Source organism: Macrobrachium rosenbergii, chromosome 55, assembly GCF_040412425.1.
Source record: "Macrobrachium rosenbergii isolate ZJJX-2024 chromosome 55, ASM4041242v1, whole genome shotgun sequence".
Taxonomy (NCBI): Eukaryota; Metazoa; Arthropoda; class Malacostraca; order Decapoda; family Palaemonidae; genus Macrobrachium; species Macrobrachium rosenbergii.
The window spans coordinates 74,712,649-74,735,338 of record NC_089795.1 but is presented as its reverse complement, the minus strand read 5'-3'; the positions used below and the strand labels follow the sequence as shown (position 1 = coordinate 74,735,338).

The following is a 22,690-nucleotide window of genomic DNA, read 5'->3' as shown; positions in this document are numbered from 1 at the left end:
CTGCTGTAGCTATTTCTTTGCACATGTAGCCTTTTGTTCTAATGTTTTCAGGTTTTTATTTTACCATATTTGCTGAATACGTTATAATTGCCTTATCTATGACTGGTTGGGACATTGTTTTCAAATTTAATTCTTCCCCAATCTTTTTCTCGACAGGAAAATATGCAATTTGTTTATTCAGTAACCATACCTTGTTGTCACATTTAATTCTTCCCTAATCTTTTTCTCGACAGGAAAATATGTAATTTGTTTATTCAATAACTATACCTCTAACTCTTCATGGAATAGAATGTGTTGTTCCAATTACGTACTGCTGTAGAAGCAAGAAGCTGTGCCAGTGCACGGCTTAATCATCCAACAACAACAACAACAACAACAACAAAGGGGTACTCTTTGTCTCTCTCTCTGTCTAGGCACTATTTCGGCCTTTGCCAGGCAGGATCATAACAATAATTACCAGGCTTCCAATTCCCTCATTAACATTGTGGACATCGGCTTTCTCCAGGTGCCTCTGCTCGGTGACCTTTACATTCATATTACTGCCAAGCTTTGGACCTCAGCTGAAATGTTGCTGGATTGGATATGATAGGTAGCTTAATTAATCATTATATGTCAAATTAGTATGTCCGTGCGTCCATTTAGCCTATAACCATACGGTGTTTTTCAAGAAAACAACTTTTCGTTGCTTGTATTCCTGATTTTAAGCTCCACTTGAGAGCAGTTTAATTTATAATTAATGTTTTTATTTTGAAAGGGAACGGTGTCCTTATTTTGAACATAATGCCCCTTTATTCTAATGGTATTGATTGACTGCGAGTTAGGCTTATCAGGCGTGATTATTCTAATGGAATAGGAATCGGATTAGACAGTTTTTTTTTCTAATTAGAATCCGATGTTTTAATTACCAAGTTTCGCCTCCTCTATTCACCTCGATGTTGTGTTGCGTAATTCACTTCTTCGTACTCTGTTCATTTTTAATGAGCTTTTGCGAGAATTCCTAATTGTAATTAGATTGCTTTTTGCTGCATCCGGAGCATTTCGAAACCACCCAATATCCCTCTCGTATTTTCCCTGGATATTATACGAAAATTGTTGAAACCTTTGAATTTTCCTGCCCCACTTAATTATCCAAAAAGAGAACTCATCCTCGCTGCGCATAGTTGATTGGTATTGTTTGCAGCGTGTAAATTCATGGGCTTCTTGGTACAGTGGTTAGAACGATTTCCTTCCTAGTAATGAGACTCTGGTTTGACCCCCGTTCGGGGTTGTCGTTGGTCTTTGTCGTAAATATAACCCTTATATTTAGTCGAGTGTGGAGGTCGCTTGAAGGTGGAGAATGCTTTTCGAGAAAAGGAAGACTGAGACGTTCTCGAGCCACCCTCTCAAAGCGGAAAAGGTGTCAAGTGGAGTAAAAACTGTAAATCGATCAAACCTGCCGGTGTTTGTGCTTTCCTGACAACATATACGTTTCTTTCACTTTTTCGGGCATGGGGATTTATTTACTCGGACTACCCTACATAGTTTCACCGGGAAGTAAGAAATTCAGTGAGAGTTTGTAATTCTATGTATTCAAGGAGTGATTACCAGTAAGACTGTAAATGAAAAATAATTCGTGTTTATAATTTGTAATAATAAAATCCGAGTGGAACTTTCTTGTTGTCCGCCCCGGGTAGGGACGGGGTACGTAAGGGTAGGGGAGACATGACACATCCACTTTCCTCCTGCAAACCTGTTTGTCCGCCCTGGGTGGGCCGGGGTAGGTATGGGATCGGGAAGGTAGGGGAGACTTGACATTTCCACCCTCCTCCTGCATACGCATATGTCCGCCCCAGGTGGGGGCGGGGTAGGTAGGGATCGGAAGGGTAGGGGAGACATGATGGGCAGCGCCGGGTTCCAGCGCAGCATACGCGTCATCAAGCTTGTAGAGAATATTATATGAGTTCATACCTACAAAATGGGAGCGGATTTAAAATTTAGGTTAGCATTTACCAAGCTAGTGTGTTAGAGAAAAAGTTTAGCAAGTTAAATATGATCTGGTCTTGGTTATTGAAGAAAGTGTTGAATTTAGAGGTTGTTTCCGTTCTATGTTCTATACTTGCTAAGATGGTTGATGCATTATATAGAGAATAACCATATTCCATTCCATTCCATTCCAAACTGTGTTCTGTGTTATTGGGTGTTGAAAAATGATTCTAAGGAAAGTCCTTTGGTAATAATATGTTTCACATGGATGCAATTCATCTGTATTTCTCTAGAAATGTCTTTGTAAAGTAGCATAGTTGAACAAGAGGATGAATTCTGTGGTTTAGCTAATGCTGAAAGGTCGTTTCGCTAGAACCACTGCCTTAAGCAGTCCCACTTGGTTTTGAATTGCAATTGCAACAGAAATACGCAGTGCCATCAGAGCTTAAGGTAGACAAATCCAGTTGTTTTTGTTTAGACAGTCGGTGGTATGATGACACCAATCCCTTGGGGGAATAGTGCCGAAATGAGCTCCTCACGTGGTGTACTGTAGGTATTAGTGGGTTCGTTTGCATGGCGTTCCTTTGTATTTAAGCTGCAATCCCTTTCATTCGTTTTACCGTACCTCCGTTCATATTCTCTTTCTTCCGTCTTACTGTCCACCCTCTCCTAACAACTGTTTCATGGTGCAACTGCGAGGTTTTCCTCTTGTTACCTTTAAACCTTTGTACTCAATTTTCCTTTCAGCACTGAATGGCCTCATAGGTCCCAATATTGGGCCATTGTCCTGAATTTTATATTCCATTCCTTGATGACACCAAGAATTTAGAGATCTTTTAATTATAATAAACAGGTACAAACGGTGTTTGATGAATTAGGGCAATGGGCGTTTTCCCTGTTGACAAAAATGGGCGATGTGGAAACGCGAGCGGGCGGGATTTGTGATGGGTTGGCCGTGGGTTATGATTGTTATTATTATTATTATTATTATTATTATTATTATTATTATTATTTAGAAGATAAATCCCCATTCATGAAAAACATATGGATAGGGAGTCATTATCTGTACCTGAGGATGGAGTTCGTATTTGTTATTTTCCTTTTTAATAATATTTATCCCAGCAATGAGAAAAGACAAGTAAATACACTTGTGTTTAACTATACCAAATACTTTCTAGTAGAAAATGTCATATAAATATTTTTTTTTGGAGGATTACAGGTGGAAACCGCCTTTTTCGGAAATCGTTGTAAGGGGGCAGAGTGGGGAATGAGTAGATATTTGCTAGAAATATAATGAAAAATATATTATTCTGTTTGCTTTTGTTAGATCACAAAAATTATACACTTAATGAATATAAATTCATATACTTATAAGGGTAAAAATAACAAAAAACAACTCGTGTTAATGATAGAGAATATTATATGAATGTCAGAAAGAAATTATTGAACAAACTGAGAAAGCAGCGTTACTTCATCACGTAAACGTAGCATTCAAAGTAAGGTTTTACTTATTCATGGAACGAACTCACAAGTACAATTATAAGAAAACAGGGGTCTTAAAGTGCCATTGAAAGGGTGAGTGGCCTGCATCGCTTTTTAACTATATTTCTTTCCATCTTTTTATCATCATTTCATTCTGGGCGTACGTCCCTTTATACACGTGCATATACATTCAGTTTGATCGTTCTTACAATTACATTCCCCTCAGCGGGTAAAAGGGTGTATTTTTTTCTTGTGGCATAAAAACTGTATATCGTAAATGTCAGATAAAATCTAATAAAATCTAATACGGCATTTAATTGGGTAGGGGAAGTGGTTTTCTTTACTTAAAGCTACTAGGTTTCTAAGAAAAGCACTGCATTAAAAAGTAAAAGGCATATTAAGATATCAAAACTATTGTAGAGCTACGTCAAAGTAAACGCTACGTAGTACGTAATTGAATAAATTACTAGTATTTGTATACGTACTTGACACCCTACAGGCAGTAATAAAAAAAATAACGGGGAAGGCTTACTGGTATTAATAGGGAAAATGCATTTTATCTGCTATTCAAAAGCATCAGTTTAGAGTCTGAAACGATGTTTGTACGCAGTCCTTTCCGTCGTTCACGAAATTTCGTAACTGGATTTGGAGCATATTTGAAATTAAGTTAGCGAAGTCCTCTCCCGCAGAAAATTTGTGAGGATCTACGCTTTCCCAAATAAGTCTCGCGTCTGTCGCCTGCAGCAAAATTGTCCTCTCTTTTAATTCCAGACTCGACTTTGGACAGTTGCCTTGGGAATTTTTAGTCACATTGCTTGTTTCCACAGCAGTGTACTGTCTGTGTTGCCACTTGGGCGTATTTTATGAAAGTATAACGCAAGATTTAACTTTCAAAATACATGACACTGGGCGGTACTTTTACCTCCATCCTAATATAACCACAAAATCACTGGATATGTTAGAAGATTCAAAGAGGGTAATAAATTTTCAAAATGCATAACACCAGACGATACTTTTACCTCATTCCTGTTATAACCACAAAATCACAAAATATACAGTGTTAGAAGTCAAAGAGAGTAATAGAACTCTCCGGTAAAATATATTTACATGTAAATGTGGGCACCATTTCTTTCATATATATCTGCTATTTCCTACTGGAAAACGCAAACATGTATCAAGATAAGCTGAAAGGATCAGCATGATGGAATGGAGAACGGTATTCAAGGACGTCTGTGTGTATGCGCTATTTCCGAAAATATTCAAAAGCCATTTGCAAAACGCCATTAGGAACTGATCATTCAAATTTCGTCCCCTTTACCTTCGTTCAAACAAATGGCGATCTTCCCGGCGAGACGATCACCTTGAAGGCAGCACGATTTCCTCGCGCGCATTTTATCAGTTTCGTTTGGTTCGGCAAATGCGAGGTGTGTGTCTTCCCTAATGTTATTCTTCGCACGGTGCTGCAACGATGATGCATGCTGATCCGTGAGTCTGGAGGCATTCCGGATATCTAGAGAGGACCGCGCGACGGGGAGGTCAATTCGGGGAACGAAGCCCGGGGCATTTCCTTTCCTAGAAATTTTGGGGTTCGCATAACTAGATAAGTAAATAACTCTCTCTCTCTCTCTCTCTCTCTCTCTCTCTCTCTCTCTCTCTCTCTCTCTCTCTCTCTTCCCCCCAGACTGCAAGGTTTGTTTGAAGATTTTGGCGTAAGCATTGTGGCTCTGTATGTTCAGAAGATGGTCTGCGGTGCGTTTTACCTAATACAATTTTCGAACATTTCGTTTATGCCGCGAACAGTGCAATGTTTAAGGTGTCAGTCGCAATGTATTCGAACGAGTGGTAATGGCCTGTTTTGTTTCTTAGATTCCAAGTTATTTTGATACATTCTGTTGTTGAGAAATGTTTTTAATTGAAAGGTTACTATTGTTTATTTTTAGCGAGGACTTCATATTCGTCATTGCAAAATTTTTTGTCATTCTTCGAATTATGTATAATCGAATTGGGATAACACAGTATGATATATTTGATTGAAGATTAGTTTCTTATTCAGACTGGGATTATGTATTATGTCTGATTGAAGATGAGTTTCGTATATACTACTTTCTTATTCAAGTTGGGATTATGTGTTGTATATATTTGATTGACGATTGGTTTCTTATACACTACTAAAAACTGGTAGATTTCAATAGTTTGTTATACATTGCTAACAAGTAAGAAATGCGCCGAAGTTTCTTCTCTGCAGTCGAGTTTTCTATACAGTGTATAAGTTAAGTATACCCCAGTTTAACCAGACCACTGAGCTGATTAACAGCTTTCCTAGGGCTGGCCCGAAGGATTAGATTTATTTTACGTGGCTAAGAACCAGTTGGTTACCTAGCAACGGGACTTACAGCTTATTGTGGAATCCGAACCACATTATAACGAGAAATGAATTTCTATCACCAGAAATAAATTCCTCTAATTCTTCATTGGCCGGTCGGAGAATCGAACGCGGGCCAGCAGAGTGCCAGCCGAGAACGATACCCACCCATCCTATGAGGAACTGTACAGTTTATAATGCTGTATGAGCCGTGGCCCATGAAACTTTCAGCCACGGCCCGGTGGTGACCTGTCCTGTAGCGTTGCCAGACGTACGATCATGGCATAACTTTAATCTTAAATAAAATAAAAACTACTAAGGCTAGAGGGCTGCAATTTGTTGTGTTTGATGATTGGAGGGTGGATGAACAACATACCAGTTTGCAGCCCGCTAGCCTCAGTAGTTTTTAAGATCTGAGGGCGGACAGGAAAAGTGCGGACGGACGGACAGACAAAAGACGTCACAATAGTTTTCTTTGACAGAAAACTAAAAAGTGTTAGGTTTAAACAGTTTCTTATACCTGCTGGAAAGTGGTATATTCAAATAGTTTCTTATACACTGCTAAAAAGTGGTAGATTCAAACAGTTTCTTATACACTGCTAAAAAGTGGTAGATTTAAACAGTTTCTTATACACTGCTAAAAAGTGGTAGATTTAAACAGTTTCTTATACACTGCTAAAAAGTGGTAGATTTAAACGGTTTCTTATACACTGCAAAAAAGTGGTAGATTCAAACAGTTTCTTAAACACTGCTAAAAAGCGGTAGATTTAAACAGTTTCTTATACACTGCTAAAAAGCGGTAGATTTAGACAAGGGTTAGCCAGATAGATAATGTAACTCACCCGAACTCCGACGAACTGGTCGTGGAGAATGACCCAGGAGAGGAGATACACGAACGACACGTGTGCTGAGTAGAGAGCCATGACGTCTGTGCAGTCCAGAATGCGGAGCGAGTATACGTACATGTAGTTTGTGATCACCCACAGGAGGCAGAACAGGCAGCATCTGGTCATGAACTTACCTGAAATAGAAAAACATTTATTGTATTTACTAAAAGGATAAAAATTGATTTTGATTACTGAGAGAGAATTTATTGTAGTTACTGAAAGAGGAGAAATTGATTTTAATTACTGAAAGAGAGAAAAACATTTATCCTAATTACTGAAAGAGAGAAAAAACATTTATTGTAATTACTGAAATACAGAAAAAACATTTATTTTAAATACTGAGAGAGAGAAAATTGTAATTACTGAGAAAATTTCATTGTCATTACTGAGAGGAAAATTGTATTGTAATTACATAGAGAAAAATTTATTGTAATTACTGAAAGGAAAAATTGTTGTAATGCCGTTATAGATCATTTTTAGTTAAGTGCCGCAACTCGATGGCCAGGTTTTTAACGCTCTGTTCTAAATCTCCTTATAATGCTTAAAACGAAAATCCTTGCAAATAAATCACAAATTTACTGTTACCGAGATATTACTTTTGTTTATGTTTTAACATTCTTTTCCATAAAGCTGGTACTAAACACGGCGCTTATGTGAGTGGTTTTTTGTTAATGTAAAAATTTGCATTAAGTTTATTAATATATTTAGATTTTATATATAAAGGAAAATTATTTTAAAGCAACGATTTAATGGACGCATTTGGCATTGTAGATGAAACTATATACTCGTATGAGAATATGGAGTCAATGTGTAGTGATTTTGTAATTATCGATCGTGAAGTCCCTCCATGCAGCCCCAGGGATTTAATTAAAACCTTGCTCTCTGTTAATTAAGCACTGTCAAGACCCATGTGTCGTCTCCCATGACTTGTAGAAATTGCAAGCTTCGCCGAATCGACGGTTTGATGATTAGTTTCTCTGTACTATTCTATTTGTTACCTATGATGTTGCTGCTGTTGTTGTTATTACTGTAAAGTGTTAGGTTGTGGCGGCAATCTTGTTAAGAGATTGAACGATAAATGTAGCAGACTTCAGTTCTTTGTTCCTGACAATGATTACAGACCTTGCACGAAAGTCAGATGTGAGAAGTTATACCTGCATATGGCGCAATCGAAATTTCTGTACAGCTGCTACAGTGGGTAATCAAGGCCACCGAAAATGGATCTATCTTTCTGTGGTCTCGGTATAATGCTGTATGAGCCGCTTCCCATGAAACTTGAACCACTGCCCGGTGGTGGCCTATCCTATATCGTTGCCAGAAGCACGATTAGGCCTTATCTTTAATCTTAAATGAAATGAAAGCTACTGAGGCTAGAGGGCTGCAGTTTGGTATGTTTGATGATTGGAGTGTGGATGATTAACATACCAATTTGCAGCCTCAAGCCTCAGTAGTTTTTAAGATCTGAGGGCGGACAGAAAAAATGCGGATGGAAAAAATTGCGGACAGAAAAAGGTGCCGACGGACAGACAAAGCCGACACAATAGTTTTCTTTTACAGAAAAGTAAAAAAGTAAGGAACGAGTCTCTTTATGTTTTAGTGTAGTTTTCTGAAATGAAACTCAGCTGTTTTAAAAACTGAAATATTTTGTGAACTGTTATATAAGAACTGCATTTGCGCACCAAGCCCTGCCAACCAGATCCCGTTGATTCACTGTATTTGGTTAAGAGATGGGATTACACATTCAAGAACAAGTACTTCAGAAAAACCGTTTGATGCAAGATGTAGTTTAACCGTGAAGATCTGGTCCTAAGATTCTTCAGCCATCATTAACATAATTTTTCATAACTTGAATTCATACCACAAGTCCTGATGCAATTCGATTTTAGTTCTATACCATTGTGTTGAATACAGATGGATAAGAAGCATTACTGTTATTCCGTTTAAAGATATTTTGTCGTTCTTGGAGCTCGATAGGAAAGCGTAAAACGAAGAAATGGCGTCAGTTATTAAATGGCTTTCGTGGTAAAGGCCATTTTCAAGACGTGTTGATCTTAGAGTGCGGCCATGATTATAACCTAAAATTTTCAAATGACATTTTGTAAATTATTTATTTGCGGAAGCATTATCTAAGGCAGATATATTAGACGTTCTTTATAACAATGAATTCACTTGCTAGTTATAAACCATCACCAGTATGATCATTACCAGCTATGAAAACAATATGTCTTTAAACCACAAAACGAGATGATAAAACCTTTCAGGATTTTTGCTTACATGATAGGGTAGTGATATTCCGGTGAATAATTGGTACATGTGAAAAAAAGGGGTGGGGGGTTGGGGAATTAATTAAAACCCTCAAAAACCAGACGTAGAATGGTCGTTTGCTCTGCGCAGTATTTCTTTGACGGAAATAACTTTTCAATTTTTGGCGCATTTCGTATTCATGGGAAGAGCCACGGTGCAGTTGCACAGTGGAGATGAGAGCCAGGACGCCTCAGTTTGTGGCATTTTAAGTAGTTGGGAAGCGAACAGAAAGACACGGCGAAAAATTAGCGTAGGGATATTGCGTAGCTCGCCAGGGAGGACCTTGTGTAAGAGGAATTTAAATGCGTAACTCTGATGTATTTTTTAGGGAATCCTCCTCCCCTATCCAAGTCTTCGAGTCTCTCCACATACGGAGAAAGCTCGTATCAACAGTCTCCGGAGGGGGGTTAGTGCCGTCGGTGCACCTCGCGCGGTGCACTGTAGGCATTACTTAAGGTTCTTTGCAGCGTCCCTTCGGCCCCTAGCTGCAAGCTCTTTCACTCCTTTTACTGTACCTTCATTCTTATATCCTTTCTTCCATCTTGCTGTCCACCCTCTCTTAACAGTTGTTTCATAGTGCAACTACGAGGTTTTCCTCCTGTCAAACCTAACAAACCTTCTTACTCTCAGTTTCCCTTTCAGCACTGAATGACCTCATAGGTCCCAGCGGTAGGCCTTTGGCCTAAATTCTATATTTCTTTCATTCGTACATCAACATTTCGACCTTTGTTTTGTGACATATACAGTAATTACATTTTTTTTATGAAGCTAGCTGAACCTAATACTCCTTCCTTTGATTGCAACTTTTGCTCCTCCAGAGACTTCATCTCGGCCAGGCCTTTTTGAAAACTGCTGCCTTCTTTGGGAAAATGATCTCTAATGCTCAACCCAAGCCCGTCCACTAACTTTGTTCCCAAATGTGTAAAACTCGATTATTTTCATTCCCCAACTACTGATTTTCAACCCTTACTTTAATTTTTTTACTAGCCTCTATACAACTGCACCTTCCATCACTGGTTATTAGTTTATCATCTGTGTCGTTTTTATCAGCCTGTTTTTATATTGTATATATATCTATACCTATCTGTTTGATTATTTTATCCCTCCCTCTCTCTCTCTCTCTCTCTCTCTCTCTCTCTCTCTCTCTCTCTCTCTCTCTCTCTCTCTCTCTCTCTATGTATGTATATATATATATCTCTATATATATATGAAGTCAAGGAATTTATTTCTGTTCACACGTGATTGTGTGTTGCTGTTTTTATCTTATTCACTCAGAGGATAATTCAGGTAGAGAATGCTGTCTGTTGGGTCATTGCTGAGTCAGGAAGTTGGGGAAAACTCGCTGGTATGCAAGCAGTTGAAAACGCCCAGGGTAATTCCTTGGGTGCAGTTGCTCTCAGGTTTCCAGCTAAACACCCCAGACTTGCTGGCCTAGTGGATAGCCTTGCTTTCCACCCCTGAAAGACCTGGGTTCGATCACGACATTGAGTCAGAAATTTATTTCTGTTTCACGTTATTGTGTGTTGACTGTTTCTATGTTATTCACTCAGAAGGATAATTCCAGTTGATGCTGTCTGTTAGGTCATTGCTGAGTCGGGAAGTTTGGGGAAAACTCGCTGTGGTATGCAAGCAGTTAGCTTGCCCAGGTAATTCCTTGGGTGCAGTTGCTCTCAGGTTCCAACTGCTTTTAGACTTGGCCTGGTGGATAGCGCCCTTGCGCTTCCACCTGAAGGGACCCTGGGTTCGGTCGACGTAGATCAGAAATTTATTTCTGTTCCACACGTTATTATTGTGTTGACTATTTCTATGTTATTCACTAGAAGGATAATTCAGATGAAATACTTTATCTGTTGGGTCATTGCTGAGTCAGGGAAGTTCAGGAGAAACTACGCTGGTATGCAAGCAGTTAGCTTGCCCAGGTAATTCCTTGGGTGCAGTTGCTCTCAGGTTCCAACTTCTTTTAGACTTGTATGGCCTAGTGGATAGCGCCCTTGCCTTCCACCTGAAAGACCTGGGTTCGATCCCGACGTGAGTCAGAAATTTATTTCTGTTCCACACGTGATTGTGTGTTGACTATTTCTATCTTATTCACTCAGAAGGGATAATTCGAATGAAATGCTGTCTGTTGGGTCATTGCTGAGTCGGGAAGTTGGGGAAAACTCGCTGGTATGCAAGCAGTTAGCTTGCCCAGGTAATTCCTTGGGTGCAGTTGCTCTCAGGTTCCAACTTCTTTTAGACTTGTATGGCCTAGTGGATAGCGCCCTTGCCTTCCACCTGAAAGACCTGGGTTCGATCCCGACGTGAGTCAGAAATTTATTTCTGTTCCACACGTGATTGTGTGTTGACTATTTCTATCTTATTCACTCAGAAGGGATAATTCGAATGAAATGCTGTCTGTTGGGTCATTGCTGAGTCGGGAAGTTGGGGAAAACTCGCTGGTATGCAAGCAGTTAGCTTGCCCAGGTAATTCCTTGGGTGCAGTTGCTCTCAGGTTCCAACTTCTTTTAGACTTGTATGGCCTAGTGGATAGCGCCCTTGCCTTCCACCTGAAAGACCTGGGTTCGATCCCGACGTGAGTCAGAAATTTATTTCTGTTCCACACGTTATTGTGTGTTGACTGTTTCTATGTTATTCACTCAGAAGGGATAATTCGAATGAAATGCTGTCTGTTGGGTCATTGCTGAGTCGGGAAGTTGGGGAAAACTCGCTGGTATGCAAGCAGTTAGCTTGCCCAGTAATGATTCTAACAGATTTTGGTGCTCTCAGGTTCCAACTTCTTTTAGACTTGTGGCTAGTGGATAACACCCTTGCCTTCCACCTGAAAGACCTGGGTTCGATACCCGACGTGGGTCAGAGGCTATTCTGTTCCACACGTGATTGTGTGGTGACTATTTCTATCTTATTCACTCAGAAGGGATAATTCAGATGAGAATGCTGTCCTGTTGGGTCATTGCTGGAGTCAGGAAGTTGGGGGAGAAACTCATTTGGTGTGAAGCAGTTGGCTTGCCCAGGTAATTCATGAGTTGCAGTTGTCAGTTGCAACTAACAGACTTGTAGGGCCTGAGTGGGTAAACACTTTGCTTTCCACCTGAAGACCTGGACCGATCCCACGACGTGAGTCAGAAATTTATTTCTATTCCGCACGTTATTGTGTGTTATTTGTTTATGTTATTCACTCAGAGGATGAATTCGAATGAAATGCTGTCTGTTGGGTCATTGCTGAGTCGGGAAGTTTGGGATTGCCATATGCAAGCAGTTAGCTTGCCCAGGTAATTCCTGGGTGCAGTTGCTCTCGGTTCAACTTCTTTAGACTTGTATGGCCTAGTGGATAGCACCAGTGGATAAAGTCAGCCCTGTGATTGTGTGTTGACTGTTTCTATGTTATTTCACTCCAGAAAATTCAGACTGTCTGTTGGGTCATTGATCCTCGATGCAAGCAGTTAGAGTCAGGGTGGTTGCTCTCAGGTTTAACTTCTTTTAGACTTTCGTTGCTTTCCACCTGAAAGACCTGGGTTCGATCGTTAGAAATTTATTTCTGTTCCACACGTGATTGTTGACTATTTCTATATATATATATATATATATATATATATTATATATATTTGATGTTAGTGTGTATTTGCATTGGCGTTTGTCTGTATTTTGATATAATTATGTTCAATCGCGATACTGAAAAACGGAGTGTAGCAGTGTCTTTTGCTATTTAATTCTCAGATTCTAGATCGCTTGGTCCAACTTTCAGTGCGCTTTTATATACATAAATAACACAACAAGAATTTTATAGTGACCTTGACCTTGAAATTGACTTTTCCATGCCATGTTGAAAATCATATACACATCACCTTTTTTCACGTTTTTTATAATAATATCCTTAAGAACGTACCAGTGAAACATTAATACATTTTCCCAATGTTAGGATAAAATGCCATCAATGCAAACGCTTGGCGTTTCTACTCCGACAAACAAATATTTCACATATCTCACAGCTTCTTTTTTAATTTTTTTTTTTTATTTTATTTTAGACAGTCTCCCATCCACTTTGGTCTAAGGCCTGAGAGGATATATAAAGAAATGGACCATAAATCTTGAATGAGGCTTTGGATCCTTGGAGGCTCCTGGGTCTAAAAGGGCTGTTCGGGGGGGAGAAACGCCAAACGAAGTGCCGAAAAGGACATTGGTTCACTCATGAAAAGAAGTGGAGAGAGAGAGAGAGAGAGAGAGAGAGAGAGAGAGAGAGAGAGATTAATGATAAGTGACACGATCTCTTACCTTACAAAGGAATTTCAAATGATGCATCTATATTATATATATATATGTATATATATATATATATATATTTATATAGAGAGAGGGAGAGCAAAATCATGATAAGTGACAGATTCTCTTACCTACAAAAGAATTTCAAAAGTGATGCACTATATTATATATATATATATATATATATATATATATATATATATATATATATATATATATATATATGCTATATATATATAAATATATATATATAGAAAATCACGATAAAGTACAGATTCTCTTACCTATAAAAGGAATTTCAGAAGTATGCACTATATTATATATATATATATATATATATATATATATAATCATATAGAGTGACAGAGAGGAATTTTGAGAAGAGCACTATATTATAGAGAGAGAGAGAGAGAGAGAGAGAGAGAGAGAGAGAGCTAAAAATCATGATAAGTGACAGATTCTCTTACCTACTAAGGAATTTCAAAACTGATACGCTAAATCATATAAACGTTAGAGAATTGTATGAGCAGTAATGAAAAAATTTCATTTCACTTTTGAGATGTCTTGTGCTTTGTGGTATATATTGTAACCTTTATGAGACTAGAAAATGGCTGTTTCATGCTTGCGCTTATAAGTAATCTGGTTCCTAAGATATTAGTGGAATACATGACATGCGAATGTCACACTGTCAGTTATTTTGTTGTGGCAGTATTACCAGAAACATTGTTGTAGTTCTGGACATTATATTGTTTTCATATTTGCTGTATCTTTGGTATGCATTTTTTAAAAATCGCAAAATGTTTGTTTGGACTCCAGTTAAATAGTGCTACACTTTTGGAATAGTCTTATAATCAAAAGTATTCATTTTTTTGTCAATTTCTTTTTTCTGAATTTGGGAGTTTCGATTTTCAGAATCTTTGATTTCCAGCAAAAGTCAGTTCCTGAGAGTTCATGGGTCCTATGAAAACGATGCGTTGTTTTGTAAATCAAGAAAAGACGCTTTCTTACGCAGCTTGAAATTTTGTAGCGAAATAAGTAAATGGGGTCACTGATGTGATATATTGACCTCACTGAAATTACCAACGAGGGCTCTAGAAGCCGCTCAGTTTTATCCAGATTCCTGATTCAGAAATTATCAGTCAACCTTGACCCTGGGAAATTCAAGCTCTTTACTAGGATTAGTTGTTTGGTTTGGTTGATTTTTAATAGACAACATCGAAAAATTTCATGAGCTCTCGGCTATCTTTCCTTTCCATGGAATTAGCCCATGCTTTCAGTTTTCTGTAAAGGAAAACTGTAGAGATGTCTTTGTCTGTCCGTCCGCATTTTTTCTGTCCGCCCTCAGGTCTTGAAAACTACTGAGGCTAGAGGGCTGCAAATTGATATGTTGATCATCCACCCTCCAGTCATCAAACATACTAAATTGCAGCCCACCAGCCTCTGTAGTTTTTTAAAATTTTATTTAAGGTTAAAGTTAGCCATGACCGTACGTCTTGCACAGCTATAGGTACCAACAACACAAGCCACCACCGGGCCGTGGCTGAAAGTTTCATGGAGCATTATACGCTGTACAGAAAACTCTATTGCGCCGAAGAAACTTCTGCGTATCTTTTACTTGTTATTCCTTGTACTGCAACGGATAACCTAGGCTTCCTTTTTAATGGCTCTATTGTATCATAAACTATGAATATGCTCTTGGCTGTAGAGTCGTATAAATCAGCCACATGTAGAGAGGGAGTATACCTTAGTTTAACCAAACCACTGAGCTGATTAACAGCTCTCATAGGGCTGGCCCGAAGGATTAGACTTATTTTACGTGGCTAAGAACCAATCGGTTACCTAGCAACGGGACCTACGGCATATTGTGGAATCCGAACCACATTATAGCGAGAAATGAATTTCTATCACCAGAAATAAATTCCTCTAATTCTTCATTGGCCGGTCGGAGACTCGAACTCGGGCCTAGCAAAGTGCTAGCCGAGAACTTTACCGTAGAAATATCATATGCACACAATTGAACATGCAACGGTAAATGACAAATTTGCAAGAACGCGTTTATATAATTCAGATACAAAGGACAAGAAGGCAAATGATGAGTACCTCTCACAACAAATTTCAATATACCCCGAAGCAAGCCATTACACCCAGAAATTCGCTTTTTCGCCATAGCCAAATAGAGCGCCTGTGGATTTCTTGTCGGGAACTTCTTTTTATGTCTGCGATGAGTTATTACGTTATAACGGGGTTCCAAGCCCTGTATACCCAGAGTAGCTCGATTTTTCCGTCGTGGATCTGTAGCCCAGAAGATCTCTTCATAGGTTTCTTTTGATTACACTTGAGATTAGAAATGGGTTTTGCGACCTTTGATATTTGTAGAAGGAATATCCCAGCTAGGATCAGGTTATTTACTAGTCTAGGTTATTATATATATATATATATATATATATATATATATATATATATATATATATAGATATATATATATGAGAGAGAGAGAGGAGGATCGTTTTGTCAAATCCTTATTGAAAACGGGTCATGAAATTACTACCATTACTATATTTTATAAATTATATATATATATATATATATATATATATATATATATATATATATATATATATATATATATATATATATAGAGAGAGAGATATAGATATATATATATATAGATATAGAGAGAGAGAGAGAGAGAGAGAGAGAGAGGATATATTTTGTCACGAATCATATTGATGGTCGTAAAATCAGTGTCTTCTCAATAATACTACATATATATAACAAGTATATATATATATATATATATATATATATATATATATATATATATATATATATATATATATACAATATATATATATATATATATATATAACACACACACACACACAGTATATATTATATTACACACACACATACTCAACAAGCCTTCAGATTACTCCATCGGCACGAGACTGCTTCGTCTCATAGGGTATTTTTCCAACTGCATCCTTTTTTTAAGATTAATTTGCTTAATTACATTTGCAACTAACACGTCTTTTTGGTATATATAAGTTCCATTCGGTCATTAACCATGCTTTTAACATTCATTTCCTTCGGGAACAACTAGATGTTTTGTTCATATTATCTGTATCATAATAGCTCTCTCTCTCTCTCTCTCTCTCTCTCTCTCTCTCTCTCTCTCTCTCTCTCTCTCTCTCTCTCTCTCTCTCTCTCTCTCATACACATTTACATATAACACATTCTCCCGAAGGTACAATAATTCTCGCCCTCACCCTTTCACAGCCTCTTACTCACATTAAGTCACCTGAAAAATAGCAGATATTTTCCTTCGCAGGCGCAACGATTTTCTGTCGTAAAGAAGATAATGTATTAATCGTCCGTAATGCAAATATTTATTTCTCAAGTTATTAGGATTCCTCAAAATGCTGATATCGATTTCGCTTTATTAGAATTTATAAGTGTGATTGACCCTTTAAAGACTTTTTTTTTTGAGATATTACAGTTTATGTTTCTTTTGAGAAGTGTAACAATGAGCGTTCTAATTCTTTCTTAAGGAATAGAAAATTTTTAGTGTTGCCGCTCGTAACGCCGTTCGCTTCATCAGAATGCCTTTTTGTAATGTATTGAGCAGCTTGAGTTTGAAATAATTTGGTTGAAGGGAATTGGGATGTTTTGGGGGTGATATTAATGATGTAAAGAGATGTTAGAAAGATGATGCTTGATAATAATTTTGAAACGTTCCAAAAGATAACTTTCAGGTGAAGGAAATCTTAACCGGGTGAGGATCTGTAGTGTCAAAACAAACCTTAAAATTTTCTTCTCTCCTGTAAAAGAATCAAAAACTAACATATTTATACCCCTAAAAAAATATAAATGTGTTAGTTTTTTGTAATCACTTACGGAACCTGAAGATGGACAGTTGTCCGAAACGGTGTTAGCAAAAGAATGTAAAGAAAGGAGAGAGGAAAATGTTGAGGTTTGTTTTGACGCTGCAGTTCCTCACCCGATTAAGATTTCCTTCATCTGAACATTTCACAACTACAACATAACTTTTGCAGTCCTCCCCAGTCTTTGAGGTTGTTTAAATAATTAGTTTATTTAACACCGTATCTGTTTATTTTTCGCTTTCAGATATTACAGATTATTATATATTTGTTAAATCCGAAGGTACAGGACCAACTAAATAATGTTTTTCAGTTTCTTGAAGACTGCTTCAATCATTAGCTTGCTTATCTCACTTCTCGTAGACGATCTAAAGCATAAACTAGTTTTCCCTTGTATTTTGGACAAAGTAAATTATTAGGTTGTTTTCTCCATGTCTATGAGACAGTCAGTTATGAGCTTATTTTCCCAATGTCTTTGAGACAGTAAATTACAGGTTTATTTGGCCTATGTTTTTGAGACAGAATAATTTATTAGTGAAATTCTCCCATTTCTTTGAGGCGGGCAAAATTGCTGGCTTGATTCCCAACGTCCTGAGACAGACTAAAATTTAGGGTTTTTCGCTGATGTTCTCGCTTGAATTATGAAATTTTTGCTCTAAAGCCAAGCACAAGGAACATTCGTTCGATTTCTTCGAGACAAGATAAATTGTTAGCTAGTTTTTTCTCATTTATGTAAAGAGACCAAAAGTTTTAATCATTAGCTTGATTTTATCTTTTTTTTATTTCCAAATTTTATGTGCAAGAGTCTGAACTGTTAACTGGTTTTCCACAGTTATTGTGCTTGTATTCCTCATATTTTTATAAAGACTAAAATATTTACTAATTTTTTTGACAGGGAGAGGGAGACTACATTAGTTTGGAGACTAAATTATTCCATAGCATTTTGACAGGGAGAGGGGGACTACATTAGTTTGGAGACTAAATTATTCCATAGCATTCCTTATTTGAGACAGACTAAATTATTTGCCTGTTTTCCTGATTTCTTTGAAATAAGCTATATCAACAGGCTCAGGTCTAATTTCTTTGAGACAGTTTAAATCACAGGGTTGATAGCGTCATTTCTTGGAAACAGTTTAATTCAGGGAGTGGATAGCCGCATTTCTTAGAAACAGTTTAATTCAAGAAGTGGATAGCCTCATTTCTTGGAAACAGTTTAAATCACTGAGTGGATAGCCTCAGTTCTTTGAAACAGTTTAACTCAGTGAGTGGATAGCCTCAGTTCTTTGAGACAGTTTAACTCAGTGAGTGGATAGCCTCAGTTCTTGAAAACAGTTTAATTCAAGGAGTGGATAGCCTCATTTTTTGGAAACAGTTTAAATCAGTGAGTGGATAACCTCATTTCTTTGAGACAGTTTAAATCAGTGAGTGGATAGCCTCAGTTCTTTGAGACAGTTTAAAAACCATAAGTTTCTATAATGATTATTTAGAGATCCAAATCATAGGCTGGATTATTACCTTGTTTTCCCATGTCGTTGGACCAGATCTGTAGCCTTTTTCCTAGTTTTTTGAGACGGGCTAAATTATTTGCTTGTGTTCCAAATTTCCTTGAGACATTTAACTCATTTGCGTGTTTTTCTAGTTTTTTTGAAACTAGGTATATAATCATTTGCTTTTCAGTTCGTTTCATCAAGTTACGTAATTTCGCAACAGACCTCGATTAAATGCACTGAAATCTCTTTCAACCTGGTGACGTTGACTTTCGTACTAAAGCGCACTGCAGACCTCGATTAAATGCTCTGAAATCTCTTTCAACCTGGTGACGTTGCCTTTCGTTACTTATGCGCACTGAGAGAAATCGTTTTCTTTCTTTAGTTAGCGTTCGAGATATGGTATCACTGTGTACTTTTGCTTGCAAGGAATTATGTAGATAACATATTAAAGATAGATGCCAGTTACGATTTTGTGTCTTTTCTCATAACGAGTAGGAAGTTTTATGAAAGTTATAATGCAAGTAAAATATAACATAAACTCGAATTATAATTTGCATGGCTTGAATAATGTAACGAATTCACACGACAAATAAGTTGCTAACGAATCTCGTTATGAAAACGGAAAAATGTTGAAGCGAAAGACTATCTTTTATAACGAAGGTATTTTGTATTTTGTGTTGTGAAGTTTTATTTTTAAAATTTATTCAGCAGAATCAAATAGCTTAAACAAACGTGGTTCACATTGCGAATGCTTACCATTTATTTAGTGACAGGAATGAAATCCTTTTGTATTTACCGCTAATCGATGATATCCTTTTTTGGGGGGGTGTGGGAGGGTTGGGGGCGGGGGTAGAGTTCAGACAATGTAAGAGGTCGCATTTTTCTTTTCATCATAGAGTCTTGAACTTAAGAATAAAAACGTAAAGAAGAAAATCGTGAAACTTTCAGTTGCTGAAGTTCTTCTCTTTTATGACGCCCACGTGCAAATTTAGCATAAACCCTTCTTGCAAATAAAATACTTTCATGAAAGTTTGTAAGCGACCTAAAATAGATATTTTGTTAAGATTCAGAAAATGAAAAATTAATAGACTTTTGAGCTGAATGAATGATAACAAACTTTAGAAAATAATCCATGTATCACGAAGAATGGTAGACCATTTATCAGGCTAATCTCGATTTATTAGAATTATCATCATCATCATTATTGTTGTTATTATCATTGGTTCTCAGCCTAAAGATTTTTTTTTTTATGAAGGATGGTTTCGGAGAACAACGTGACTGTAGTTGTCACTTATTCATGGATTAAGGATAAAAAAAAAAAAAATTAAAGAAAGTCAATCTCAAGCAAAAAAATCCATCTTTTGTATTAGAACTTAACGTTTAATAATAATAATAATAATAATAATAATAATAATAATAATAATAATAATAATAATAATAATAATAATGGAGGAACAGATAGATGTGTCTAATAAAATATACAAATGTAAAGAAGAAGTAGCAGTTTCCCGAAAGCTCTTTTGACATTTTTGAAATAATATTCAAACAGGTACGTCACTGGATTTGTTGATCCATGTAAGCGATCATGAGATTTTAGTTATAAAAATATTAATGATAGAGCATCGCAGATATTAATGATACAGTCGATAGTAGTAGTAATAGTAGTAGTAGTCATAAATTTTCACAAATTGGACTTACGATGGTGGTATTATGACGTCAGTATTAATGATGAATTAATTATTTTGTATGTATAATATCCCATTAGCAAATGACGTGAAACATATTTCCTGTGACGTTAGTCTTTAAAAGTATTCGTCAGCGTGGAAAGAATATTCCTCTGGAAAATGACCCGTAATCTCATTACCCGTTTTATTCATTTCCATTTACGTGATAAATTATGGAAGTGGACAACGCTGTAATGAAATTGATGCCGCAAGTCTGTCGACTATTGATGTTATGAACTCGTTTTCATGACACAGTGAATTTCATTCTGGATGAGTGTGTAACCTCTGATGGAGTTTTGAGAGATTATAAGTGAAAAATAGCCAGTTAGGCTTGGTCGTTTTCCAAGGCCAAAAGAATGTAATGACCATCGGATAGGCAATTAATCTCTCTCTCTCTCTCTCTCTCTCTCTCTCTCTCTCTCTGATGGAAATAGGTATGCACCCGAGACCCAAAACTAATGTGAGTTTGTTACGGTAAACCTGAATGTTGAAATCTCCGTCGATAACCTTTGATGTTGTCACAGACAATAGACTGGTGAAGCAGGCAGCCCACCATCATAGAAGACTAGAATAATAGTAAGGTCTCCCGAATCTCTCGACGTCGAGGGAAGGAAAGATGTGAAACCTTGACTTAATATTCGCGATTTCTCTACGACACAATACCTTCATCTTGAATGATGACTTAGCATTTACGATTTTATATATATAAAAAAACGCAGATTGCAGCTTAGAAGACCAAGAACTCTATAGTCACTTCGAAAGGAAGGCGAATCCCAAGGACATTGCAGAGGAAAGTCAGCTTCAAAGTAAGAGCTTGGTTACTGGTATGACGGAAGACTTAATAACTGGGCCGCCATTCAAGGGAGATATTGGCGAGACGTGAGCGAGATTATTACACTAACTTTTAACATATTGTGAATTTGAGGAGGTCAAAGAAAACATGAATAATATTCTAATTTAATTGCAGATTATTGATACTTTGAAGTTGGTGGAATAAAGCAAAATAAATATTAGCTCCAAAACAGATATGATTGGGTGGATGATTCTGTTCAAGAATGTAAATGGCTAAAGCGCTAAGACAGGAACTGACAGATCACTCTAATGAAAAAGTTTGCAGTCTCAGTCTTTTCTTAAAATTTTTCGTAGTTTGGAAAATTTGTGCTTTTGATATCACTTCTGTCTTGACCCCCTATATATGCAGTACTCTTCTTTTGATATTTTTCTTATCCGTTAATGCCATAAAGCAAGCAAGATAAAGACACTGTTATTACATAACAATTTCACCAGTTTGATCATTGAATTGCAACGGGATCTCTCTCTCTCTCTCTCTCTCTCTCTCTCTCTCTCGTGCCTTGCGTAGTCGGACATAAAAGCCTTCAAACTCGCGCTAAAAGCAGTAACGACTTTCGGAGGTACTGCAACATCACCTTGCAAGGTTCTGGTTCGGCGTCATGCAGCAAAATCTGACAAACATAAGTACGCTGCGGAATGCAGTCACATTTTTTCAAATCTGTATCGTTTCAGTTTACGCGTTCTTTGTCAACTCTTGTTTATATTGAGTGATACTATGTTACAGTTCAACCTCTTTTACTTAGTGAGTCATGTTGTTGGGGCTTGCGTGAAAATCAAAGGTTTCAACAAGATGTCACGAACGTAATTCGTTTTTTTAGAATTGATGTACCTTGGAGGTAAGACATTATATATGACCTTTTCAAGTAATTGTTTAAGCTCGTAATTTTATGGCCAGGATGCAGTTTTGGCTTATTATTCATTATAGTCACCGGAACTTTCTTGAAAGATGAAGCTTTTTTTTATCGGAGATTTAAAAGGAATGTAAGTGAAATGTCCCTAATGCCTCAATGGCTTTCTACAGGATTATTCAGGTCGCTTCGACCTTCCTGATATGACATTTTCCTTGATTAATGTAGAGTTCGTACCTTTACTTTATTAATTTTATGATTAAATATTTGTCGAAGCTGTTTACAGTTTACAGAAGTAGCCACTTGATAGTTGGTGTGTAAGGAACGAATTTAATGTCCATTTAATTCCATGAAATATTAAGTCGCTTAGTTTTTACATATCGGTTTATTTAGTAGATGCGAGACCATGTAGTTTTAAGAAGAATTGTGAAGTTGTGGATATTTTGACGATATACTTTTAAAGAGAATGTTGTGTTTATTAAAATTCAGGTAGCCAAGATTCTTCGTCTCAGTTCCTCGTGTGATTCTTCGATATTGCAAAACATCCAAGCCTCTGAAACCTTGCGCTGTAAGAGCTCTCATCTCCTGTGAAAAATTCCCAGAAAGGTCCACAGAGAATATCAGATTGAGATAGGATTTCT

At 37.2% G+C, this 22,690-nt stretch overlaps 1 protein-coding gene across 2 annotated transcripts in view; it reads right to left on the bottom strand.

Moving 5' to 3' along the window:
* LOC136835427 (solute carrier family 35 member F3) overlaps nucleotides 1-22,690 on the bottom strand; it is a 341,991-nt gene that overhangs the window by 38,037 nt on the left and 281,264 nt on the right. For both annotated transcript variants that reach the window (XM_067098950.1, XM_067098951.1), the window contains one exon: nucleotides 6,649-6,827. In XM_067098950.1, the coding sequence (XP_066955051.1) occupies nucleotides 6,649-6,827 (179 nt within the window). The remainder of the gene's footprint in view (nucleotides 1-6,648; nucleotides 6,828-22,690) is intronic.